This window comes from Apodemus sylvaticus, chromosome 4, assembly GCF_947179515.1.
Source record: "Apodemus sylvaticus chromosome 4, mApoSyl1.1, whole genome shotgun sequence".
Taxonomy (NCBI): Eukaryota; Metazoa; Chordata; class Mammalia; order Rodentia; family Muridae; genus Apodemus; species Apodemus sylvaticus.
This window is the reverse complement of record NC_067475.1, coordinates 46169354-46196686: the sequence shown is the minus strand read 5'-3', so window position 1 is coordinate 46196686 and position 27333 is coordinate 46169354. Positions and strand designations below refer to the sequence as shown.

Below are 27333 nucleotides of genomic sequence, written 5' to 3'. Positions count from 1 at the left end.
ATGCATATGGTTCCTACTCCTGTTATAATGCTGTCTCCTGCCAAACATGCATCTATAGATAGCCTTATAGGATCATCCCTATGCAGTTGACTGAGGAAGAGAAGACTAGGATCTGGTTTATTGATGGTTCTACACCTTAGGCAGGTACCACCAGGAGCAGACAGCTGCAGCAATGTAGCATTACAACCCCTTTCTGGGACAACACTGAAAGACAATGTTGAAGGGAAATCTTTACAGTGGGCAGAACTTTGGATAGTATACATGGTATTACAGTTTGCTTAGAAGGAAAAATGGCAAGATACTGATTCATGGGCTGTAGCCAGTAGATTGGTTGGATGGTCAGGGACTTAGAAAGTGCATGTTTGGAAAATTGTGGAGAAAGACATCTGGGGAAGAAGCATGTGGCTAAATCTCTCCAAATGGGAGAAGTATGTGAAGCTACTTGGGTCCAATGTAAATGCTCATCAAAAGGTGACTTCAGCTGAGATCAGTCAGTAATCAAGATAGGATGTTCCATGGACAGTCAGCTTCTTCCCCCAGACATTTCTATCATTATTCAATGGGCCCATGAACAAAGTGGCCATGGTGACAAGAGATGGAGATTATGCATGGGCTTGACAACGTGGACTTCCACTCACCAAGGCTGACCTGGCTACAGCTTCTTCTTATTGCCAGAGCTGCCAACAGCAGAGACCAACACTAAGCCCCAGATATGGCATTATTCCTCAAAATGACCAGCCAGCAACCTGGTGGTATGTTGACTATGTTGGACCACTTCCTTCAGGGAAAGCAAAACACTTCGTTCTTACTAAGAATTTGTTTTTCCTCTATGTAATGCTTCTGCCAAAACCATCATCCATGGGCTTGTAGAATGCCTTATCCATCATCATGGTATTCCACACAGTATTGCTTCTGACTAAGGAACTCACTTCACAATCAGAGAATTGTTGGCAGTGGGCCCACAATTGTGGAATCCACTGGTCTTAGCATGTTCCTCACCATTCAGAAAGATGGAATGGCCTTTTGAAGACACAATTACAGCACCAGTTAAGTGGCAGCAGCATGGAGGGCTGGGACAGAGCTCTTCAGAAGTCAGTATATGCTTTGAATTAGGAATATATGATATGGTTTCTCCCATAGCCAGGATCTGTAGATATAGGAATCAAGAGAGAAAAGGGAATAATTCCACTCACCATTATTCCTAATGACCCACTAGGAAAATTTTTGCTTACTAAGTTCTGCTGGTCTAGAAGTTTTGGTTCCAGAGGGAAGAGTTCGCCTCCCAGGAACCACAACAATGTTCTATTGAACTGGAAACTCAGACTTCCCCCAGCCACTTTGGGCTTCTGATTCCCTTAAACCAACAGGCTAAGCCAGGTATGGTGATACACACCTTTAATTGAAGTGCCCAGGGAGCAGAGGCAGAAGCAGGTGGATCTTTGTGAGTTCAAGGCCAGCCTGATCAACAGTTTGAGTTCCAGGACAGCCAGGGTAAAACAGCCAACAGAGGAAACCAACCAACCAACCAACCAACCAACCAACCAACCAACCGATTGACCAATAGGCCAAGAAAGGAATAAAAGGGATAGCAATGTTAGGGGGTGTGATTGTTCCAGATTACCATGAGAAAATTGGATTGCCTCTCCACAATGGACATAAGAGAGATTATATCTGGAGTGCAGGAGGTCCTTTAGGGTGTGTCAGTGCTACCATATCCTGTGATGAAAGTCAATGGGAAACTCTTAACAGCCTAATCCAGGCAGGATGACAAAGGGCAAAGGCCCTCCAGGAATGAAGGTATGGGTCACTCCACAAAAAGTGCCAAGACCTGCTGAAGTGCTTGCAGAGGGCAGAGAGAATACAGAGTGGGTAGTAGAGGAGGGTAGCTATAAATACCTGTTAAAGCCATGTGGGCAGTTGCAGAAACAAGGATTGTATTTGACATGAGTTCTTCTGTTGTATTTTGTTAAGAATTTGTTTGTACAGAAGGAAGGTTTTGCTCTTTGCCTGCTTGCTCTTGCCTTATGAGCACACCCATTCCTTCATTGGCATTACAGCCTACTTCTTTGGGATTCCAGCATATACAGAAGACCAGCTGAGACAACCAGCTGTGTGGGACTGAGCAACTACTAGATTCTTGGGCTTTCTATACACAGATAGCCATTGTTTATTAGCTGGATTGCAGCCTGTAAATCATTCCAATAATTCCATATATATAATAGATCATATATATATATATATATATATATATATACACACACACACACACACACACACACACACACACACACACACAATAAATCCAATTATATACTATATACACACATGTATGTATGTATATAATATAAAACTTTAAGGAAAAAGCACCCAGCTCCAGGCACCCCAGCAGGCTACACTCAGCGCCCCCATCCCAACACTCCAACTAAAGACATATGTAACAGCAAAAAGCAGAGACAAAGGACTCAATCAGTGAAACATCAGGCAGAGAAACAGCAGAGCGTCCCAGTGACCTGAAGAGCTGGGGCAGTGAGCAAAAGGTACAAGACTGGTCTGGCTTGTCCATAATGTCAGTTCTGGTCGGATGATGTCGCTGCTGGAGAGGAGCGATCTGGTACTCGTGATTATCATCACTGATCCTCGCCCTCACCATCACTAATCTTCACTCTCACCTGCCCTCCTAGACTGTACTGTTTTCAGATTGGCAGGGTGAGATCCAGTTTAGGACAAAGATTCTTATCTCTCTGACTCCAGCCTTGAGTGATTTAGTGATCACAAGTGTGGGCCCAAGTGAGGCGTCAAGGTTGTGAGAGGCTGGCTTGCTTTACCAACTAAGCAAGAGGCACAGAAGAAGGTGGTGGTCACAGTGTAACGTATCTGATCTTTGTCCGAGGTGTTACAGCAACTAGGTAGAGTTATACACTATTCACTGTGAAAATATAGCAGGCCAGTGTCATGGCTCAGCAGGCAGAAGCACGTGCCACCAAGCCTGATGACCTGAGTTTGATCCCTTGGTCCCAGCTCTTTAGGTGGCTGGGCCGCTCTGCTTTCTCTTCCTGATGATTGAGTCCCTTGTCTCTGCTCTTTGCTATTACACATCTCTTCAGCTGGAGCGTTGGGATTGGGAGGCTGAGCCTAGCCTGTTGGGGTGCCTGGAGCTGGGTGCTTTCCCCCTAAAATTCTAGTAACAGGTTTGCTTTTAATAGAAGGTCTTGGAAACCAGGATTTAGTTGAAAAATCTCCAACTGCTCTGTTCAAGTTATATTCTTTAACATTCTGCTTCCTGTAGTCACCAACCATTTCTGAAGCTCATGATTGGCTTGTTGGTTCCATTTACCACCTTTTAAAAGTTAATTTATTTTTTATTGGATACTTTATTTATTTTATTGGATATTTATCAAATGTTTTTCCCTTTTCCAGTTTCCCCCTCTCCTGGAAACTCCCTATCCCGTCCTTTTTCCCCCTGCTTCTATGAGGGTGTTCCTCCCCACCCACCCCGCTCCCACCTCCCCACTCTCAATTCCCCTACACTGAGGCATCTATCGAACCGTCACAGGGCCAAGGACCTCTCCTCCCATTGATGCCTGACAAGGCAATCCTCTGCTACATCCATTTACCACCTTTACAGAGAACAATTCCATATAACTTAGAAGTTTGACAGGAAGTTCCATTTCTGTGGAGAATGAGTTGCTTCTGGGCTTTTCCATCTGCAGCCTGTCCAGAGAGTTAACCTCACATACTGCCATATAAGATGACCCTGACAGTTACTTCTAGCTCTCTGAAACACTGTGGGTTTTCAGGCGGTGAATATATGCATGGGGTTACGTCATTGAGCTGGGCTAGTGTGGAGTTTGGTGTAGAGTAGCTGGCTTTCTAACAGATGGGAAGAGAAAGCAGAAGAGGAGAGGTTTGCGTGGCATTTAGTTGTCAGTCCCTTCTTAATTCAAACATGATTGGGACTACAGGTGATTATACTGTTTCTGATTGGATGGTAGTGGCACATGTCTTTGATCTTGGCACTCTGGAGGCTGAGGAAGGTGGATCTCTTGAGTTCAAGGCCAGCATAGTCTACTATTCTGTCTTGAAAAACCAACCAACTAACCAACCAGCCAACCAATCAACCAACCGACCAACCAACCAACCAACCAACCAACCAACCAACCAACCAACCAACCAACCAACCAAAAACCACAAACTAATAACTTCTGGTTATTTCTGTTTCTGGATATTGTTTGTCTGTTTTCCATATTATAAAATGAAATGATACACCTACTACTATTCTTAGTTTAGTGAGAACTTGGAAGAAACCACAGCAGAAGTCCATTCAGATGATGGCAAATCCAGAAAATCCACCCTTTAAGTCTTGGGGAGAGGTGGAGGCAAACCTTTGTTTTTATTGGACCAACTTACTCTTCTTTCGTCATACCCCCCTCCCCATTTCTTTAGGGACAGGGTCTCATTGTATAGCTCTGTCTGGTCTGGAACTCCCTAGGTAGACCAGGCTGGCATCTGTCCTATAGAGATCCTCCTGCCTGGCCTCATCATATGGACTCACTATCTACACTTTTTGACTTTGGGTTCTATATTTTTTCTTTTCTTTTCTTTTCTTTTCTTTTCTTTTCTTTTCTTTTCTTTTCTTTTCTTCTTGTCTTGTCTTGTCTTGTCTTGTCTTGTCTTGTCTTGTCTTGTCTTGGCTTGCCTTGTCTTGTCCTGTCTTTTCTTTTCTTTTTTCTTTTTCCTTTTTTTTCGAGACAGGGTTTCTCTGTGTAGTCCTGGCTGTCCTGGAACTCACTCTGTAGACCAGGCTGTTTCGAACTCAGAAATCCACTGCCCCTGTCTCCCAAGTGCTGGGATCAAAGGTGTGCACCACCACTGCCCGGCTATTTTCATTTTGTTAAAAGAAAATAACTCATTTTTTTTTAGGTTGGGAAATAGAATCTTGCTGAGGTCTCACAGTTGGTGTTTGGTAAAATAGATTTGGTTCACGTTCTTTTTAGTATGTCTTTTGAGACTGGTGAACCAAGCATTGAAAGAAAGTAGTTATGTAGGATCTTGCCTTGTGTTATGAAAGCTGTCGTATTGTATTTTAATTATATTTGCAGGTGACGTGTTCTCACTCCTCACTTGGAGATGGCGGCTCCTCGGTTTTCCCTCTGTGTCCTCATGGTTGCCTTGCTCACTTGCTCTGTGATCGCTTATCCCAATGGAAAAGTACCAATGTCCTGTGGTGGGATGATCCCCCAACACCGCCACAGCCCACAGTCTGAGCCTATTCACCAAATCACCGTGAGTCAGATGACGTTCAAACCTGGAGACCAGATCAAAGGTACTAGTGCTGGAGCTATCGATCTGCATTTTTTTCTTTTTAGTTTTTTTAAAATTAAATTAAATTAAATTATTTATTGTTTTATTTATTCACTGTTTATCTTACTCACTGTCCCTTTTTTGGTCACCCCTCCCACAATCCTTCCTAATCCACACTCCCCTTCTCTTTTGAGTGTGTGGGGGCCCCCAAGGTATCTCCCTATCCTGGTATTTCAAGTCTCTTTGAGGCTAGGCGCTTCCTCTCCTATGGAGGCCAGACAAGGCAGCCCAGCTAGAAGAACATATCCCACAGACAGGCAACAGCTTTAGGGATAACTCCTGCTCCAGTTGTTTGTGACCCACATGAGGACCAAGGTTTGCATACCTATGTGAGGAGAGGCCTAGGTTGGTTGCTCTGTGTAGTTTTGGCTGTCCTGAAACTCACTCTGTAGATCAGGCTGACATCAAACTCAAGAGTGCTGGGACTAAAGGTATGCTTATCCCCGCTGGCATGATTTGCATTTTTGGCTAGTACTGTGACTGGAATTAGTCCACTTCATATTAACCTGTTCATTTGTGTTGTTACCAAGGCATCATCTATTTGCATTTTTTGTTTCCTACATATGTCTCTGTTATGTAAGTGGCATGTCTTCCTTATTAAGGGCAAGGTCAAAAGTTTTTTTTTTTTTTTTTAAGAATGCCAAGATATATATTTGTTAGTTTTATTGTATTTTGAGCACTATTAACTCAGTGGAACAGAAAACTAAATTTATTTTATGCTGTTTTGCCCCACCCCTTCTTTAAAAAGTAGTATGATCTTTTATGTTTCCCTGATTCCTCTGGCAAAATGTAGCCTGACTGTTAAGGTTTATTCATAGCCAGGTGTGGTAGTATGTGCCTTAATCCCAGCACTCTGGAGGCTGAGGAAGGATCGGGGTCTGAGGCACCTTAGACTATATACAATATCTCCAGACCCTGTCTCAGAAAAAACAAAGTACACCTGTGATAACATTTTGAAATTTTAGAAATGTATCATGTCAATAGGAATTCTTAACAAAAAAAAAATGCCTGAAGAAATAAATGTGGAATTCCTTTGTATGATTTAGATGCCTCTTAGAATTTTACTCTGCAAAATAGATTTGAAAGATGGTCAGGTTTGTAGTAGAGAAACAAGTTCTTACTTTCATCTAGAATCTTCTAAATGAATTTCCCCCTATAGATTGTTCCCTAGCCATCACTTACACTTTTACCCCTTGTGGAATGGCTATTATTATCCCCTGATGGCCCAGGTCTGTAACTCCAGCCACACAGTAGCCGGAGACAAGATGATCCTAAGTTCAAGGCTAGCCTGTGCTACAGAATGAGTTCAAGGCTAGCCTGGTAACTTACTGAAACTTACTGCTTCAAAATACAAAGTACAAGAGGGTTGAAGATGTAGTTCCATGGTGGAGTCGTTGACTAACTTCCTAGTTCTGCAGAATAAATAACCAGCCAACCATAGGCAAACAAATAAAACAACCCTCCTCCAAACATGGCATTAATGCTCCATGGAGTGTAATTTAGATATTCTTCAGTAGAAAAACCTATATGGTTTGTTTATTTATTTATTTATTTATTTATTTATTTATTTATTTATTTATTTATTTATTTATTATATAGTGTTCTGCCTGCATGTATGCCTGCATACCAGAAGAAGGTACCAGATCTCATTATAGAGCATTATAACCAAGTGGTTATAATAACCAAGTGGTTGCTGGGAATTGAACTCAGGACCTCTGGAAGAGCAGTCAGTGCTCTTAACGACCTCTCTAGCTCCATCTATGTGGTTTTGTAGAGATAGTTTCTATCTGACTGAGCTTTTTCTAAATGCTTTCATGGACTATTTCTAAATCTTTTATGGTAACCTCTCTTTTTTATCTGTTGCTCAGTTACTTTATCAGGACCACCATTTAGAGGCTTCCTTTTAGAAGCTCGTGATGCTGAGGATGTGAGTGGCCCTCCTATTGGCTCCTTCACTCTGATTGACAGTGAAGAGTCACAGCTTCTGACCTGTGAAGATGTACAGGTTTGTGTGTAGTTTGAAGTTGATTTCTGTTGGTTTTTCTGGGTTGCTTTTACTCTAGAGTGGTGCTAACATGAGCAGCAGGCATTTGAACAGATTAGTCAACAAACCTTACTGCTGGGTTCACATAGGAGCGTCTAGAAAGGTAGGCTAATAGCTTGAAGGGTTTGCGCTTGGTGATGTTTACATTATGTTGGCAAATATTGTTTAAAATTTAAGACAATTACTTGAGACATGTTAGGGTGCACTTTTAATCCCAGCACTTGGAAGGCAGAGACAGGTAGATTTCTGAGTTTGAGGCCAGCCTAGTCTACAGAGCTAGTCCCAGACCAGCCAGGGACACACAGGGAACCTGTCTCAAAAAAAAAAAAACAAACAAATGAACAATTTAAGACAATTTTTAGTGTGCTGTGTGCTAGTTTGTGTGTATGTATGTATATATGTATGTAGAGGAGAAGGGGGAGGAGGATCAGGAGGAGGATCAGGAGCAGGAGGCATGCTATCACATATTGTGGAGGTCAGAAGATAACTTTGGGGAGTCAGTTCTCTCCTTCCATCCTTACGTGTGGTCTGACCATGCTGAGTTGTTGAGTGAGGGGATGGTTATTCTTTTTTTATTTCAGGGACTAGCTGTGAGTCATACAAGTTCATCCAAGAAGACAGAAATTAAAGTCTACTGGAATGCGCCAAGCAGTGCCCCAGATCACATACGATTTCTGTGAGTACAAGAGCTCATATCTGTGTAACCACTGCCGTTGAGATTGAAGCCGTAGGAAGTCTGCCACTTGACCACTGAGTATTCACCAGCGTAGGAGGGCTTTCGTAGTAATGACTTACTCACTGAAGAGCTGTCTTCTTTGTTGTTATTTGAGATAGCATCTTATTATGCGGCATTGGTTGGCCAGGAACTCCCTATGTAGATGAAGCTGGCTTTGAACTTGTAGCAATCCTTCTGCTTCTGACTCCCAAATGGACCTGGCTTGCCTCCGATTCCCCTTTTCATTCAACAGCAAACTTTTAGCACATAGCCCAGGAGTTCATGCTGTACTTTTTTTTTTTTAAGGCTTCCTCCTGGTTTACATTTCCAAGTGCTTTGATTACAGGTGTGCACTGCCAAGCCTGGCAGAACTTTATACTTAGGGGCATTTTCTAGACATTGTTGACTGAGTGAAGTTTTACACTATTTTACGACTCATAAGAGCCAACAATTAGTACTTGAGTATGTGGTGTGCAGAGTAATCCTTCCCGTCTTAGTATGAGTAAGACAGGGCTGAAAGTAGAGTGACTTCTTTGGCAGCGCTACAGTTTGCAGATAGCTTATCAGAAAGTAAACCGCTGTGTGCCTCTTGGCATTGTGAACCCAGAATTACAATCTCTGCCCTTTTCCTGTTCATCTGCATAAGGCAGAACGGAGTCTCTTAAAGCCATGTGCTGATTCCTGAGTGGTATTCCAGAAGTACGAGTATCTTACAGGAGAGAAGCTTCTCTGGACGTGCTTCTGTTTTCTGCTTAACCTCGTCCACAGGCCCCCGGCACTCCAGAGATCTCTGCTTAGCACAAGGCACTAAGGTGACTGTCAGTGAGCAGTTGCTCAGGTGGCCGCTATGAGGATTTGTTTGGTGGTGGCTGCATCTTAAACTCCTCCTTTGGAGGGGTGTGACAAGTCGTCCACTGTGAATTGACCCCAAGTGTGCTCTTACTTTAGGGAGCAGAAACCCAGATAGTTTAGTTGTGCAATCATCCAGCATTCATGACTGCTGTTAATAAAATGAACATTCAATAAACAGAAGGGAGCATGGGGAGAGGGTCATAAAGTTCACGTAGTTGTGGGCGACGACAGCCATTAGGGACTTGCCCCAGGCCTGAGTGTTCTTCATCCACCTCTCCATATACATTTCCCACTCAAAGTTTTGTTTGGCTTGTGATGGACCACTGTGGGGTTTTACCTAATCCCATCGGTACTCTCTTTCAGAGCTACAGTTGTTGAGAAATATAAAACCTACTGGGTGAAGATTCCGAGTCCTGTAATTTCCCAACCAAACGCTCCTCCCTTTACAACGCCTAAAGCTACAACACAACCTGTGACCACAACACCTTCTGTCTCGCACTTAACCAAACCAGTAAGTGACTTTTTTTTTTTTGTATCTTCACCAAATAAGGCCTTGAGTAGCTTTCCTGGCAACTGGCTCTGTGGTCTGCTTTAGCTGTAGTGGGGCCATGGGACAGAGTTTTTGGGTTCTCTGTAGGAATCTGAAGGAAGTCTTCGTTGCAACATTATGATTTATAGGTTTGAAAAGGGGCCATAGCCCAGCAATGGTGGCGCACGCTTGTAGTCCCAGCACTCTGGGAGGCAGAGGCAGGTGGATTTCTGAGTTTGAGGCCAGCCTGGTCTACAGAGTAAGTTTCAGGACAGCCAGGACTACACAGAGAAACCCTGTCTCAAAAACAAAACAAAACAAAACAAACAAACAAACAAAAAAAAACAAATCAAAAAAAGAAAAAAAAAAGAAAAGGGGACATCAAAACGATTCTATATTTAGAGTATAGTTGCAACATTTACATGTAGTTATGCTATCAGGGAGTGTATGGTCCCTTGACAATGAAGTAGAGAAAGCTTCCCCTCCCTTCCTCTCTCTCCCCCCCCCCCCACCATGCCCCCACCCCTCTCCGCTTTTTTTCCTGAACATTAAATATAGAGAGGAAGTTTCTCTGCAACAGTTCTGGCTGTTTTGGAACTCACTTTGTCGATCAGGCTGGTCTCAAACACACAGAGATCTACCCGCCCTCTGCCTTTGAGTGCTGGGATTAAAGGCATGAGCCACCTTTGCCTAGAGGAGAGTCTTGAAGCAGTAGTATAATATAGATTTTATTTTATTAAGATTAGAGTATTGGGCTGGAGAGATGGCTCAGCAGTTAAAAGCATTGGCTACTCTTCTGGATCTCTAGAGTTCAATTCCCAGCAACCACATGATGGCTCACAAGCATCTATAATGGGTCTGATGCCCTCTTCTGTCTGATGCCCTCTTCTGTCACGCAGGCATATGGGCAAATAGAGCACCTGTATACGTAAAATACATTTATGTATAAAAATTAGAAAAAAAAGATTGGAGTGTTGGGGAACTCAGGCACGTCAGCACCCGCCCGTAATCCCTGCAGTTAGGAAGCAGAGGCGTGAGGATCCTTAAAAATTTGAGGTCAGGTCAGTTTCCATGGTAAGTTCTAGGCCAGTCTGGACTATATTGTAAAAGTATTCCAACTCCATTTCCTTTAGCAAACAAACAACAAACAAAGTAGGAAGTTTGATCCTTTAAAACAGTCCCTCAGGTTATGGTGATTCCCCAAACTAAAATTCGTTCCATTGCTACTTCCTAACTGTAATTTTGCTACTGTTATGAATCGGAACATAAATGTCTGTGTTTTCTAATGGTCTTAGGTGATCCTTGTGAAATTGTTATTCAACCTTCTAAAGGGCTTGTGACCCACAACTTGAGAACCATTCCTCCGGGCCCCTCTCTCTTTGCTTGTCTGTATATATTTTCTCTTCTACTAAACAAGGGGCTGGAGAGGTGGCTTGGCAATCACTCTTCAAGAGGACCTGACTTTAGTTCCAGGTCCTATATCAGGTGGCTCAGAACTGCAGATAACTCCAGCTGCAGAGACTTGACGCCTTCTTCTGGCTTCCTTGGGCTTCAGCATACACTCACGGACACATACATACAAATTAAACTAAATATGACTAAATAAACCATTTATCCTACACAATCGTAGTCTTGCACAATTGTATTCCTTTTCTTCTGCAGTTTTAAACACCACCATGGTTGTATTTCATCGCATTATGATGCATGTGGCACTTTTATTTGACTGTACATTTATTTAAGAGCTTATTATCTGCATTAGTTCTCACTTCACTTAATATTCATTTAAAAGCTGCTTTAAGTGAAGAAACTGTACACCAGCTTCCTCACAGAAAATATTGTCCTTTCAATGAAAGAGACCTGTTCTTGGAACTTTTACCACCATGTCTCCGTGCCAATTATAGGGAGCTTCATCCAGAGTTGTGGTATTTTTTTGGGTTAGAAGAGACTTCAGAGTTTCTTTTGGATTGCCAAAGGTAAAGAAACCCTCAGCAATCAGGCTCTTTGACAGCTGGAATAGACCGAGGTGGAGCTCAGAGACCAAAGTCACATATCCAAGGTCTTCTTGACTTCTGTTTTCAGCCTACTGTGGTTGGTGATGTCCTCATTAAGTCTGGTTATGGACTCAGCCGTCTTCTCTTCTTATCACACATCACCCTGACAAGCTGCTTGTTTTCTCTGCCGAATTGTAGAGCTTCTCCCCCCCACCCCCACAGGGTGGGTTGGGCTCATGGGGCTCCTTACATGTCATCTTGGAGGCTCTGGTTTCAGTCAGTGAAGAACACTGGCTGTGCCTCCCGACACAAGAGTTATTCTTTCTGCTGTTTGGAATGGTGATATATACAAGTGTCCCATCTTTTCCTGTATCATTTAATTCTGAATCTGAATGTGACCTTTAAAAGTTGTTTCCTAGAATCTACATATAGAGACTTGCCCATATTTGGCTTGCCTGCTTTTTAAAATAGCATCTCTTGAAAATTAGAGGGTATCCAGTTGGGCAATATTGCCAGTGTGGACTTAAATTCTAAGAAGTTTCTCAATTTATGGGGAACCTTGCTCCTGGTCTTAGATGGTATGAAGTGTTTTGTATATTTAATGAACATAAGCACTCTTGTGTCACCACAGGCCTACTAGTATAGTTTTCTGAATTATAATCAACAATAATTAGGTATAAAAGTCCACAGTCGAAGAGTGCTCCTATCGCTTCTACTTTGTGATGCGTCTTCTGTTCCCTGTTTTGAATGCTTGTGAATAGCTTGTCTCAGCTGTCCAGTCCTTGGCAGTAAACTGCTTGTTTCATAATTAAGATCTCCATCCCTTTTATTTTTCTAGTTCAGTGCCTCCGAGTGTGGGAACAAGAAGTTCTGTGTCAGGAATCCTTTGAACTGTGATCCAGAGAATGAGTCTTCATGCATCTTCTTGTCCTTTGTCAGAGATAACCAGTCGGTGATGGTTGAAATGAGCGGACCCAGTGACGGCTACGTGTCGTTTGCACTTTCTCATGACCAATGGATGGTTTGTATCGATTGCTTATGTCTGAGATGACAACAGGAGAGCCACCATAGTGAGCTGTCATCAGCAGTAGATTAGCTGTGCCTTCCAGAGTTCAGGGATCAGACCTAAGGGTAGAATGGGAAGCGGAAACTCGAAGAACAGATCTATTTTAATGGCTGTTTCATGATATCGATAATTGGGCAGTTATTTCTAAGAACAGGCTGCCCTAAGGTCAGCTGCGAAGATCACTTTATGTGTAGGAGTTTTGCCACCTTATGTCCCTGTCTCTTTTTGAAACAGCAGAATTCACAGGTAAAAGAAATGACTGCATAAAATGTCATGTTTGTAATGCCCTTCAGACCAGTCGGGGCTGTGCCCCTGCTGTCGGTGCCCCTGACTTCCGTTTCCTGCTCGTCAAGTGCAGTGGATGTCTGGGCGATGTGTTCTGACTGCTCCTTTGTCTGATGTGCAGAAGGCCTCAAGTGTCTCCTGATTCTTGCTCTTCCTGGTCAGGGGGTGCTGGATGGGTTTAGGGACTCTGTTGGTAGCAGCCTTGTTGCTGCTGGGGAAAAGCAGAGCGCTGCAGCAGTATCCAGTGGGACCCTTGTGCAAATGTAAATCCTCTTCAGGAAGGACTGGCAGTGGGCAGAGCGGATGGCCCTCAATGTAACTTCCTTATATGAAAGACACAGTCTTTGGAGACTTTTCTTCATGTTAGGGTTTAAACTTGACACCTCCTTTTTTTTTTAAAAAAAGGGAAACATAGCTCAAAACAACAAAACGAAATAAGACAAAACAGAACTCTGATATGGCTATGAAAGAGCAACCAAGATTTATTCCAAACACACTCCATGTAAGATGGTGGCACAGGCCTTTAATCCCAGGATTCAGGAGATTACAGTAAGAGAATAGGAATTTCAAGGTTATAGCAAATTTGAGGCCATCAGCAGGTCTCAAAAACAAACCAAACCAAAACCCAAAGACCAAACCAACCAAACAAGTCAAAACAGAACAACAATTCCTCATAAACGTCTAAAAAGTAAGACACTTCAGCCTTTTCTCTTCAGAGTTACTTTTATGGGAAGCTTTCTACATTTTTATGGAATGTAATGCTGTAATCGTACAAAATATTTCCCCTGCTTTCTCCCTGAAATCACCACCAGAGCTGCGGCTCAGTCTTTCGGGTGTTCTCAGCACTAGCAAAATGAATTAAGTTTGGTGCCTGAGAAGAATAATGAGGTTGAGGTAGGAGCCAATTGCTACTCTAAAGCAATAACAAGAAGGCGGTGGTAGTGCTTGTTGTGCGCATGGGATGGGATTGGCTATGAAACAAAGTCTGGAGATGAGCGCAGATAGGATTAAAAGGCCTGGTTGGATAAACACGTAATCTCCTTAAGGTGCATCTCTGTGGCTCGGCCATCATTTGTCAGTCATGTGTTACTATATAGGACATATTATGTCCTATTTGCCTTCCAAATATAAAAACAACTTATTTCTCTAAATGTAGCTCAAATTCATGCTATAATATAATAGCACATTTCCTCCTACTGGCCACAGTCAGAGGAAAGGGAAAGATTTTTGTTGTGTTGACTGTGATGGTGGATGCCCCACAGGTATGTTAGATCTTGTACATTGTAGGCAGGATGGCAAAAAAGCACTTACCTCTAATTTGAGATAGGTTTAATCTCACTTAGACATCTTAGCGATTTCTCTTAGAGTGCTCATCAAAAAGTGTTTATAAAAAGATTTAATTATGCAGGTGCAGTTAGTTGGTTTACAGAGAGAGCCGGCTTAATGATTAAAATCAGCTGTACACCTGGTTGCCTAAATAGATGGAAGTGGATCATCTTCAGAATATATTTCTTAAGTTGTTATTTCTATTTAAGGTTGTTATTTTTAAAACTTTAGTGTATTTTTTTAAACCTTTTTTTTTTTTTGAGACAAAGTCTCACTCTGTAGCCCTGGTTAACCTGGATCTATAAACCAGGCTGGCTTTCAATCCGCATACATCCACCTGCCTCTGCCTCTTGAGAGCTGGGATTAAGGGTGTGGACACCACATTCAGGGTCCTGATATTTGTGACTATATAATATAAATTTAGATTCTGAAGATGTTAGATATTTAAAATCCTAATCAGATAACCTAAATTCTGCCTTGTAAATTGACAGCAATTTTTTTCGTCACTAAAATGGATGAAGGGTATAATTTTCTGAATCTGGTAACAGTGGCTTGCTTATTTTTTCCTTTTGGTATTCCCCATCTGTGATTTTTATTATATGACATAAAGTCTACCAGGGAAACACATTACTAGTTTTTCTCCTCCTTTTTCTCTTAAGTAAAAACCAGAGTCAGTTTCTCCAACTATACACTCAACTCAGGTTACTTCTGTGATCCTCCAAAGTGTGTGGATATCTGCTCTCACATCAATCAAACAATTGGTTTTGCAGCAGACCTTCAACTTGGAGAGAGTATCAGATCCCTTGGGTTGAGGGCTCAGTCCCCAGGACTGCCCAGCCTCAGACTTCAGACGCTAACCACAGCCCCATCTTGTTTTACCTGTGTTTTATACTCTAGGGATAACAAACCAGGGTTTCCAACACCTCCTCCTGGGCCTGGGCTCTTCAACAAATTCAGGGAAATATGCTCTTCTGTTTATTATTATGATATTCTAAAGGCTACCCAAAGAGAGGTGCACACGGAAAGGCGAGAGAGGGGGCAGGAGTGTCTGTGTTCTCCTGGGGACACCGTCTTTCAAACCCAGTTCAGACAGAAGAGCAGTCAGCTCTTAACAGCTGAGACATCTCTCTAACCCCTTTTAGGAGCCTCGGGTTCAGCTATCTGGATGTTCTCCAACCCCTGACCTTTTGGGGTTTTGTAGGTACCTCATCACACAGGCACCATCGATTGCATCTTTGACTATTGATGATCAACCTAACTAACTTCAGCAGTTTCTTCACTCTGAGTCTATTAGGGGTGAGGTTAGGGTCCTAACCCTTTAATCCTCTGGGTATCGGCCTGGCAGTCATTAGTCAACTCATTAGCACGCCATTAAAACAAAAATCAGAAGCTGCACTCCCTAAGTCTCCTCAGCATAGCTGCCCAAACCTAACCTGAACTAGGATGGCACCTGAACATGCTGACATGGGAGGGGCAAAGCTCACTGGGGCTCCGCCCTGGAGAGTAGAGCAAACCAGTTGTTATCCAATATCAAACGGTCATCCCTGAGAACATACTACATGCAAGTAACATACTGAGTAGGCTTTATGTACACACACACTCACACACAAAATGTACGTAAATGTACATGCACATATGTAAGAATAATTAATAAAGAATACAAAAGAAATTAGTAACTAAAGGGCCTGGTTGGCTTAATGGGCTATGGACAGTGATTTCAGATCAATATCAGATCATTTCAGATCATTCATTTGTGCCATTGCTTCAATGTACTTTGAAGTTACAGCTGTCTTCACAGAGAATCGAAAGAGTAATAACCAAAATACACATGCCCTACACATATCACACTGAGTGTGAGCATACAGTATTGTACTAAGTATATTTTGCTAAGCTATCAAATATTGCTGCTGCATATTGTACGTATTCTCCAGATTCGATGTGTCACAGCTGAGATAAAAACGGCAGAGTATTTATGAGTTAGTCTCTCATATGGTGCTCGTAGTTAAGTAACAAAATGTATTTTCCTCTCTGAAAAGGAAGGAATAGACGCGGATGCAAATGTCCGACTTCATATGCATGGATGTGCTAATGTCGCCATCCAGAGTGGGTGTGGCAACGCGAAAGCAAGTTCTCACATGCCAGGCAAGCCATGCTAGGCAAGGGCTCTACAGCTGAGCTGTACAGCACCTCCAGTGTGTCCATTTTGATCTATTGTTTTAGACAGAAGTTTTAGTACCCTTTTATTCTTAATTAATTACCTTTTATTTTCCTTCGAGACAGTTTCTCTGTGTAGCCCTGGCTATCCTGGAACTCACTCTGTAGACCAGGCTGGCCTCGAACTCAGAAATCTGCCTGCCTCTGCTTCCCAAGTGCTGGGATTAAAGGCGTGCGCCACCACCGCCTGGCAATTAATTACCTTTTGAGACAGGGTTTCATACTTAGCCCTGACTGGCCTAGAACCGATATATAGAGTAGACTCGCATAGATCTCAGAGATCTGTTCCCTAGTGCACGGATTGAGGGCCTGTGCCCTCACTCCCTGCTGTTTATTTGTTTTGGGGATAGGGTCTTCCTATGTAACTGTGTCAGCAGGCCTCTCTTAAGGTCTCAGAGGCCTCAAGTTCTGCTCGCCTCTGTCTCCTGGGTGCTGGGATTAAAGGTCTGTACCACCACAACTAGCTAAGACTTTATTTTTTTTTTTAGCTAACAAATAAGCAAATGGTTCTTTAGGCTTCATAGATCAGTTACTGGTGAGTCTATTATGTTTTAAAAGTATCAAGTGCTACGTGGTTAGGGGCTCCTTAAAATAATGCATCTGTTTTTCAGGGTGATGATGACGCTTACTTGTGTATCCACGAGGACCAGACAGTGAATATTCAGCCTTCCTACTTGACAGGGAGAAGCTATCCTGTGATGGACTCCAGGGTAAGTGGAAACATCCTGGGAACCTATTTGGTGGCAGCCTGCTTTGCGGCTGCCACTGACATGCTTGTGTCTGTGAGCCTGCAGCCCTGTAGTTAGGCCAGCCCAGGCAAGCGCCTGGAAGCAGCAGTCTTCTGAATGATTGCCAAGACATTCTGGACTTAGAAAACAGAAGACAGAGATCTCTGCTAGGAAAAAATTCATTCTTGCTTACATCACTTAAATCCCTTTTGTTTTGTTTGTTTGCTTGTTTGGTTTATTTTTGGATTTTTCGAGACAGGGTTTCTCTGTGTAGCCCTGGCTGTCCTGGAATTCACTCTGTAGACCAGGCTGGCCTCAAACTCAGAAATCTGCCTGCCTCTGCCTCCCAAGTGCTGGGATTAAAGGCATGCGCCACCATGCCTGTTTTTAAGATTTATTTTATGTATATGAGTACACTGTAGCTGTCTTCAGACATACCAGAAGAGGGCATTGGATCCCATTACAGATGGTTGTGAGCCACCATGTGGTTGCTGGGAATTGAACTCAGGACCTCTGGAAGAGCAGTCAGTGCTCTTATCCACTGAGCCATCTCTCCAGCTTCTTAAATCCCTTTTGTTACATCTTCTGAAAAAGTATTTTATGGCTTATTGACATGATCAGAGCATTTGCCCCTTTCCAAAAGTGCATAGGATTTTTTTTATTTTTACAGTCCAGTCACTGTCCACCTCTTGGTTTGTACTCCCACAGTTTCTCATTCCATTCCTTGCCCCCAGCCCCCCTCCCCCTCACTTCTCCAAGAGGATGTTGCCCTCCCTTGAGACTGGGGCCTCAAGTCTCTCAAGGGTTAGGTGCTTCTTCCCTCACTGAGGCCAGACCAGGCAGTCCTCTGCTGTATATGTGTCAGGGGCCTCATATCAACTGGTGTATGCTGCCTGGTTGGTGTAACTGAAATATCTCAGGGGTCCAGGTTAGTTGAGACTGCTGGTCTTCCTATGGGGTTGCCCTCTTCCTCAGCTTCTTCCAGCCTTTCCTCAATTCAACCACAGGGATCTCTGATCATTGGTTGGGTGTAAGTATCTACTTCTGTCTCAGTCAGCTGCTTGTTGGGCCTCTTGGGGGACAGCCATGCTAGGCTCCTGTCTGTAAGCACACCATAGCATCAGTAATAGTGTCAGGCCTTGGAGCCTCCCCTTGAGATGGATCCCAAGTTGGGCCTGTCCCTGGACCTCCTTTCCCTCAGTCTCTTCTCCATTTCCATCCCTGCAGTTTTTTCAGACAGGAACAACTCTGGATCAGAGTTTTTGACTGTGGGATGGCAACCCCATCCCTCTACTTGATGTTGTCTTTCTGCTAGAGGTGGGCTCTACAAGTTCCCTCTCCCTACTGTTGGACATTCCATCTAAGGTCCCTCCCTTTGAGTCCTGAGAGTCTCTTATCTCCAAGGTCTTTGGTACATTCTAGAGGATTCCCCCTCCTCCTGCCTCCTGAGGTTGTGTATTTCCATTCATTCTGCTGGGCCTCAGGACTTCTCTTCTGTCTCCCCCACCCCACAAATGCCTGATCATGGTCTCCTTTTCCCTTCCCCCTCCCCTCTCCCACCCAGATCCCTCTCTCCCTCTGCCTCCCATGATAATTTTCTTCTCTCAAGTAGGATTGAAGCATAGGTTAGGTTTTTAAGAAGAAACTTTGGGCAGGGTGCCCTGGGTTCAGGCATAATCTGGGTGTGGTGGCATGTGGCTATAAAGCCAGCACTCAGCCTGTGGAACACGAGGATCAAGAGTTCAAGTTTGGGGCTGTGTTGTATTCTGTAGCTGCCTGCAGCTACTATGAACTGGGTTGCTGGAACAGAAGCTGAGGGATGGATGGGGAAGGGGTGAAAAGAACAAGGCCAGGAAGATAGTTTACCGATCGAGGCCCCAACTTTAATCGAGGTCAGACCATTTAACAGTTTGGTTGAGCCCCTCCCCCCAGACTCTGGGCTGAGTTCCGGGGAAGTCATCTGGCAGTTCTTCGTTCCACTGCTCAGGCAGCTGGGTGGGTCACCCGCTTAATTCAGGAATTTGTAGACCTGGAGGAACAATGAACTTCACCTTCACTCTGACCACTCCACCCTAGGTGGAGCAGGATCCTGACTAGCATAGGAATCCATGCTCTACTGAGGCTGGGAGTAGTTCACCTTGACCGATGTCAAGTACACTCTGAGCACTCCACCCTAGGATAAAAATTCCCGCTGTAACGTACTTCCCTATTGTCCTTGGCCAATGTCAAGTTCCTACCATGTGGTCTGACACCCCAATACGGCTCTGTACAGGGCTGGAAAGCACTCTGCTCCTGCAGAGGGCCCAAGTCCTGTTCCCAGCACCCACATGGTGGTTCACAACCTTCTGTAACATTAGTTCCAGGGGATCTAATGTTCTCTTCTGACTTCTGTGGACTCCAGACATACATATACATACATGCAGACAAAACACTCATACACATAAAATAAGTAAGCCCTAAATCCTGAAAATAAAAGATCTCCCTTAGTTATGTAGTGAGTTCAAGGCTAACCTAGATTACATCCTATTTCAGAAATAGTCAATCAAGCAGATAAATAGCCAAACTGCTGTTAGTTGCAGAAGTATTTCTTGGCTAATAGGAGGGAGGAACACATGCAAACCTTGTGTGCCCCTTGGTAGCTTCTGTGCCAGTGTGAAGCATTTTTTTTTTTTCATAGCATAATTGGCAAGCAAATGTGCTATGAAGGAGCCATGGGTCTTCCTCAGTGTCACAGAGTATGAAGTTTGACAGATCAGTGGCTTCCCTTCATGATGCCTAGCTTTCCTGGGATTTCCTCCCTAGATGCACGGCTGGTGGTCAGTTGGGGTTGGCATGCCAGCTAGATTTTCTAACCTGGGCAAGAGGAACTGTGAAGTTCTGGCTCAGAGTGCAAAAATAATGCCTGCCAAGTGGCATAAAGACAAAGACAAACTTGAATGTTAATTAATAATAGTAGTAGTAGTAGTAGTAGTTGCATGATATTTCCTTTCCATTCACATTGAGGCAGTGAGAGGCCAGTGATTGGAGGGGAGAGAGGAGGAGGAGCTAAGAGAAGTGAGGGGCGGAGAAAGGGCTCAGTGGAGATGAGTGGAGAAGGAGGTGTGGATATCCAGATGGCTTCAGATGTATTTCTGGTGTTTTGGAGAAGTTAGAAAATTGGGATAAGACTTTATCATTGTAAATTGGCATTATGTAATTGGGAGTTTTATATAATGAAGATATTTGGTTAGCTATTCAAGTTTAAGAGTCACGCTTTACTGAATACTTGGAAGGAGTGCTGCAGAACACTGGGTAATAATGATAATAATAATAATAATAATAATAATAATATCTTGGTATTCTTTGAAGGAGAAAACCACGGAAGAGCCCTGTAATTTAAACATGCTCCTCCAACCTTAGAGAAAGGAAATGAAACCGGTCAGGGCTTTGAGCATGCCTGATTTTAGCAAATCTTTGGAAAGTGTTGCGAAGCCCCTTTGTATGTTTGTTTGTAGGGAACCCTCGAGGATATGGCCTGGAGGCTGGCAGATGGCGTCATACAGTGTTCCTTCAGAAGAAACATCTCCCTTCCTGAGGTTAAGAACAGATTCGCGCTGAATGAAAGTTACTACATATTCTTTGCGGAAGGCGCAGCGCAGGACGGTGAGCGCTTGGGTTAAATCTACCTTTGCTCGTTGTTGTGCCCTGCCCCCTTCCTTTCCCTTCGCCTTTGCAGATGCCAGGACAGCTTCTCATTTTAAGGCATGGAAGGGGTTCTCTTTGATTTCATGTTACCTTTCTGCCTTTGTTTCTCGGAAACACTACCCAGAACGTCAGCCAGTCACAAAGCATTGCTGGTCATTTCAACGGCCCCTGCTTTGGACAATGAATTTGGACCAGAACCATAAGTGCCTTGTAAGAAGTACATGTCTTTGGGCTTTGCTGAGTTCCTAGGAACAGTGCCTTTGGATTGTTGCAAGAAATACCCAGCTCGAGGGGGACCATCCATCCAATCTGGATCTGGGCTCCTTAGACAGGGGCTTCTGCAGGAGGCGGGGGCGGGGGTGGGGGTGGGGTGGGGTGGGGAGGCGGAGTACCAGCCCTGGCAGCAGATTTGAGCTAGAAGCAGGTTGTGGGTTGTGTCTGGTTGCTCCCCGCTGTGCCATTTCCCATCTTGAATCTTAAGTAAAATGGAAACCTTGTGATCCCAGGATACTATAGGAATTGAATGAGTAGTCCAAGCTTTTTCTTTTGTTATGTTTTGAGACAGAGACTATATAGCCCTGACTGTCCTGAAACTCTAGTCCAGGTTGGCCCTGAACTAATAGAGATTCCCCCCATCTCTGCCTACCAAGGGCTAGGATTATAGGCACGCACCACCATCTGCAGCCTCATTTTCGTTTTCTTAAACAGTATCTTCGACATTAGCACCTTATTTATTTATTTTTCTTTTTTTCTCCTTTTTTCTTTTTTTTACACACACACATACACATATACACACACACCTGACTTTAAAGAATTGCCACTTTGCAACATATACTTTCTAATTTCATGATTTATTTGACATCTGAATTTGGCTTAGGTCTCATAACTCCACTCAAAGAGCTTACTGAAAAGGCCATTGTAGTCACAAATCCCATGGTTATTCTGGACTTGCTTTTTGAAAACACTCAGGAGTCAACGGCTGCATGTTTGGACCCCTCTCTTCCTGTGTCTTCTGTGGTGATGTCTCTTTCTGGTTTCCCTGTTTGCTTCAGCAGTTGCTCAGTCTCAGCTATTTTTCTTTTTTTTTTTAAAGATTCATTTATTTATATGACTACTCTGTTACTGAAGAGGTTATCAGATGCCATTTCAGATGGTTGTGAGCCACCACGTGGTTGCTGGGAATTGAACTCAGGACCTCTGGTAGAGTAGACGATGCTCTTAACCTCTGAGCCGTCTTTCCAGCCCCACCTTGTTTATTTTTAACATTCATTGTGACACTTCTTTTATCTGTGGTCAAAACGTCGGAGCACTTAATTGATTCTAACGACAATTCCTTCCTGATTTCTAGATTACTGATTAAGTTTGCTTCTCTGTTGCTCTGGGCAAAAGCACCCTGGGGGGTGGGGACTAGGGTGAGAGGTTGGGTTTAACAAGTTTCAGTGCCTCATCAAGTGGAGCCCCGGTGGGTGTGTGAGGCAGGAACTGGAGCAAAGGTTGTGGAGGGGCAAACCTTAAAAGCTTGCTTTCTCTCCTTGCTCAGTTGCTTATTTATCCCAGGGCTACCCGCCTAGCGGTGGCTCTGCCCACTGTGGGCGGGGCTCTGCCCACTGTGGGCGGGGCCCTACCACATCAATCATTAATCAAGAAAAAGACCCATAGACATGTCCAAAGGCCAGTCATAGGGTGGCAATTCCTCAGCTGAGGTTTCTTCTTTACAGGTGACTTCAGTTTGTGTTGATAAGAACTAACCAGCACAATTACGTTTTGTTGTCATAACCTCAAATTAAATGATCACGTCCATACTTTTTTACGGTGATTGCTTGTATCCAGATGTTTTGAATTATCTTCGTCGTTACCATCTCCAAGAAGACTTGTGCTTTTAGTTTTGGTTTCCTATTTAAACCAACAGCTTAAAAAAATAGTGTTGTATCTGTCTTGGTCACTTTCCCTATTTCTTTTTTTTTTCATTTTGTTATATAGATAGTATAACCTGTATCCTTCATGAATTTTTAAACATTATATTAGACTATAGTAGACATAAAGTTAATTCAGTTATTTGTGTGTGTGTGCAGTTGTACACAGTCTGTGGTGCCCTTGTCGAGGACAGAGGACAACTTCGCTGAGTCAGTTCTCTCCTCCGGTGTATCGAGTTTGCACTGCAAGCACCTTTACCTGCTGAGACACCCCACAAGCCCCATGCTGCTGGTTACTGTGATATAGTCCGTTGCCTGATATCTATCATTTGTTTACAACAAAAGTTTATACATCTATTATAAAGTTTAACTATTTTTGTACTTGCATAGTTTTCTAAAAATATGATTGTATGTTTACATCTCTAATCTATCCTATCCTAGTGATGGGCATTTAGTTTATATTTTTAAGAACCATAGAAATGTAGCTATAAATATTTCTGTGCATGTATTTTTAGTTCAAAATCCTCGTTAGATCCAGAGGAGGTGGATGACACCAAGGAAACAGTGTCCTTTAGACACAACAGGGCTGAGGCAGACATGAACTCACAGAGACTGTGATAGTGTGCACAAGGCCTGCACAGGTTCAGGCCGGACAAAAATCTCTGCAAGGAGGAGGGGAGGTGACCACACAGCCCTGTTTCTAACCAAGAAGCTATTTGTGATTGACACCTGCTGGGCAGGGAGAATAGGGTTTCTCCAATGCAGTGGCGCTTGGAATGTTATCCAGATGCCAGGGTTTGAAAGTTATTCTACCTATAGAGTAAAGTGAACGCACACCCCCACACATATATATTTGCACACACTTGGAATAATCCTATATTTTCCCTACTCAATTTTATGTACAACAAATAATAAAAGACAAAAGTAAGGCCAGACATGGTGGCAGATGTCTTTAACCCCAGCACTAAAGAGGCAGAGGTCGGTGGATTTCTATGAGTTCAAGGCCAGCCTGGTCTACAAGTGGGCTACATAGTGAATGCTATCTCACAAAATTCCCAAACAACAAATACAACAACAACGACGACAATAACAATGAAAAAAAAAAGAAAGGAAAAAAAAATAAGGTTTTCTCATTTTCTTTCTTCTTTTTCCTTTTTTTGTGATCACGGCTTTCGAAGATACTGTAGCCCTGGATCTCCCAGAACTCCTTGTGTAGACCAGGCTGGCCTTGAACTGAGAGACCTGCCTGCCGAATGCTGGGATTAAAGGTGTGCACCACCACCACCACCACCACCATCACCACCAGCACCACCACCACCAGCACCAGCACCACCAGCACCACCAGCACCACCTGCCTGTTAGACATTGTTTTATGTATGGGCTTTGCCTGTGTGTGTGCCTGTGCACCGTATCTGTGCCCGTATCCTAAGAGGTTTAGAAGAGGGTGTCAGATTCCCAGATCCTCTCTTAAGCACTGAGCCAACTCTCCAGGCCTTTCTTTATGTCACTGAGATTCGACGTTCTGATTTGTCACTCAAACCCAGCCTGAACTGACTGACCATCTGCCAAATCCAGTATCATCAACGTGCCTTTCTTAGTTGTCTGCCTATGTTTTCCCCAGGCTCAGGATGCGCTAGCATACCGTAGGATTTTAGAATGCAGACATGGTAAAGGCTTGTAGCTTTAAAATACAGTTGCCGTTGTCTGAGAATTACACTTAGTTTTTCATCATCAGATATTGATTTGATACTGTTTAACCTGCTCATGGCCCACACTATGTCCTGGCACTATAACTCTTCCCGATCCTTGTTGTGGTTCATCTTGCTGTCGGCTAAATTCTTGATTTAATTTTCAGGAAGGCCACATGTTCTCATGAATATCGCTACATTGCATTAACATGTGAATGTCAACTCTCCTTATTTGGTTGTTTTCATTACTGTGAGACATTTTCTTTCTGTGTCTATCTCTCAGGCCGAATTTTTAGGCACTCTCAGCAACCTTTGATAACCTATGAAAAATATGATGTGACAGGCCCTCCAAAGAACGTAGGAGGGTCCCGCTCTTCACCCCTTCTGAAGGCTCACGGTAAGCTAACGGAGCATCGTTGTTATATTTTGTTGAATACGCTAACCAATGAGCAAGTGTCGGCTGGATAAGGAGCGGTGGCAGGCGTTGCTTAGCAAAATTTCATGACTCTCACAGTTACAGATTAACATTTTCAGGTAGATCGTCTGTCTGAATGTTTGCCTATTTTTATTAAAAGGGGAAAGGAAATTTAATTCAGTGGTATTAAACCAACGGTGGAAAACTTAAATTCATCCATCTCTCGTTAAAGCACAGCTCTAGTTACTCCTGGCACCAGCTAGGGTTGTGTGTTAGTGGATTAATTTGACAATTATAAATTCTTCATTTTTGTTATTTTGTTCATAAATGCCAAAGAGTGGTCTGTGGTTTTGGTTGTTTAGTTGTAACAGTAGTTCAGATGACAAATGCGGTTTCAGTCTTTGGAGGCTGATGACGTGTCAGAATGTGGGCATAGGGTGTAGTCAGTGCAGTTCCTAGGTCATGGGTATTTGGGTGGGGAGTGTCACCAAGTGGGGGGGGGCGGTTGCTTGGACAAAAGGCTCTCACATGCTTTGGGTCTACCAGTGAAAGTTGACCCCACGTGCAAAATGCCCTGGCTTATTGTTGAAAAGGTAGGATTCAACAGTAGGGAAACAGTGTGAACTGTACTGTTAAAAACATTAACCTCTTGGGGACTGTCTTACCATCTTGTGATAATCTCCAACCATCTCCCCGTGGTGGCTTCCCAAGATTTCTGTCACAGCTCACCTTGGAAGCCACTTTCCTGTCTTCAGCTGGACTCTGCTCCTGCTGTTCCTCCCACTGGACAGGAGTTAGGTTTGGAAGTCACATGTCGTGTGTCCTTTGCTGTTCGGAGTATGATTACGGAGAAGAAAGCTGCAGACAGACCGTTAGAAGGATGGTTCAGAACTTGGTTGCTGGAGTTGAGTTATTTGAGTCCTCTGTGCCTTTGTTTTCCCACTCATCCAAATGGGAGTAGGAATAAAGACCCATAAGACTGTGGCAAAGACTGGGTGAAGCACTTGGGGTACCTGGTACCTGCTAGGGGCTATGCCCTTGCTGGTTGGTAGTGTAGTAAGACCTATGATTTACAGTGGATTTTTAGATGGGGGAGGGTCATATTTCTATCACATCCTTCGCTGGCTGTTTATATTTTCTGATCGCTGCTTTGACCATGGATACAGCAATTTTCCACTACGTAACCTGAATCACTGCGTCTCTCCCTCCTGTAGGCGCCTTAATGTTTGTGGCCTGGATGACCACAGTCAGCATAGGAGTCCTGGTTGCCCGGTTCTTCAGATCTGTTTGGTCAAAAGCTTTCTTCCTTGGGGAAGCAATTTGGTTTCAGGTAGGTGGCCAAGCCTGAAAGCAACCTCCATCTTATTTGGCCATCGCAACATGAGGTTTTGGGGACTTTTGGTTTTTACATTATTTATTTTGCTGTGTGTGTGTGTGTGTGTGTGTGTGTGTGTGTGAATGCATGTGTTCCTGCGTGCCTTGCATGAACACATAGCACCCCCTCTCTCTTCCCCTCTCTGTTTCTCTCTGTGTGTGTGCCTACACACCTTGTGTGTGCACATAGCGTTTCTCTGTGTGTATGTATGTATGTATGTATGTGTGCATGTGTGTGTGCGCCCACACTGTGCATGTGCTCATAGTGTTTCCGTGGAAGAGGACCACTTTTGGGAGTAAGTTTTCTTCCACCAAGTGGGTTCTAGGATTAAACTCAGGTCACCATACTTCACAGCAAATCCATTTAGCTGCTAAGCCATCTCGCTGGCCCACATGTGATTGTCTTTTTCTTTTCTCAGTCACAGCTATTGCAGGTCTTAAACCCCTCTCCCCTTAGTCTCCTCTTAGTCTCCTAACCAACAGAGAGCTGCCGCAGGATTACTTACCAAAGTGTGGTTTCGAGGAGTGGGCTGAATCAGGGAACGTGTCGGGGCCAAATGACCCATCCTTCCCCCAAGGTTGGTAGTGTGCGAAGCTGGAAAGATGCACTCGCTGCACTAAGTCGGTTTGAGTCGAGGGGGGAGGGGACTGGAAAACCGAAGAAAGACACGGCGGTGCTCACTCATGTCCATTCTCTGAATGGTGAGCCCGTGAGGACTAGACTCTTTGCATTTAACAGTCAAGATCAGCTGGTGTGTGTGTGTGTGTGTGTGTGTGTGTGTGTGCACACGCATGTCTGTGAACCTGGAAGAGCTCTTTTCCACTCTTCCTGTGATGGGAAGAGTGAGCCTCCTATGGATGGGAGGACGGGGTCCTGTGGAACACAGCGAGGCTCAACCAGAACCTTCCACAGGAAGGCGGAGCAGCCCTGTCTTCCCGGGCTGTAGATTGTGGACATTTGTCCATGTCCTGGCCATCAGGGAGTATGTGCCATGAGAGTCCAGATGCCCGGATCTAGGGAAAATGGAGGACTTGTAGCTTTTCTCTTCTTGCTTATCAGGATAAATACAAATAATTTTATTATTTTTTGTGTGGGTGGTTTGCGTGCATGTAAGTCTGCATCACCTGTGTGTCTGAAGAGGCCAGAA

The 27333-nt window shown here is 43.8% G+C and overlaps 1 protein-coding gene across 6 annotated transcripts in view; it reads left to right on the top strand.

Moving 5' to 3' along the window:
- Window positions 1–27333, top strand: part of Frrs1 (ferric chelate reductase 1) — a 49218-nt gene that overhangs the window by 15858 nt on the left and 6027 nt on the right. For all 6 annotated transcript variants that reach the window (XM_052179348.1, XM_052179347.1, XM_052179349.1 and 3 more), the window contains 9 exons: window positions 5100–5323; window positions 7230–7366; window positions 7987–8081; window positions 9336–9483; window positions 12331–12513; window positions 16995–17093; window positions 20606–20753; window positions 24680–24793; window positions 26026–26141. In XM_052179348.1, coding sequence (XP_052035308.1) covers window positions 5128–5323; window positions 7230–7366; window positions 7987–8081; window positions 9336–9483; window positions 12331–12513; window positions 16995–17093; window positions 20606–20753; window positions 24680–24793; window positions 26026–26141 — 1236 coding nt within the window. In that variant the 5' untranslated portion in view covers window positions 5100–5127. The remainder of the gene's footprint in view (window positions 1–5099; window positions 5324–7229; window positions 7367–7986; window positions 8082–9335; window positions 9484–12330; window positions 12514–16994; window positions 17094–20605; window positions 20754–24679; window positions 24794–26025; window positions 26142–27333) is intronic.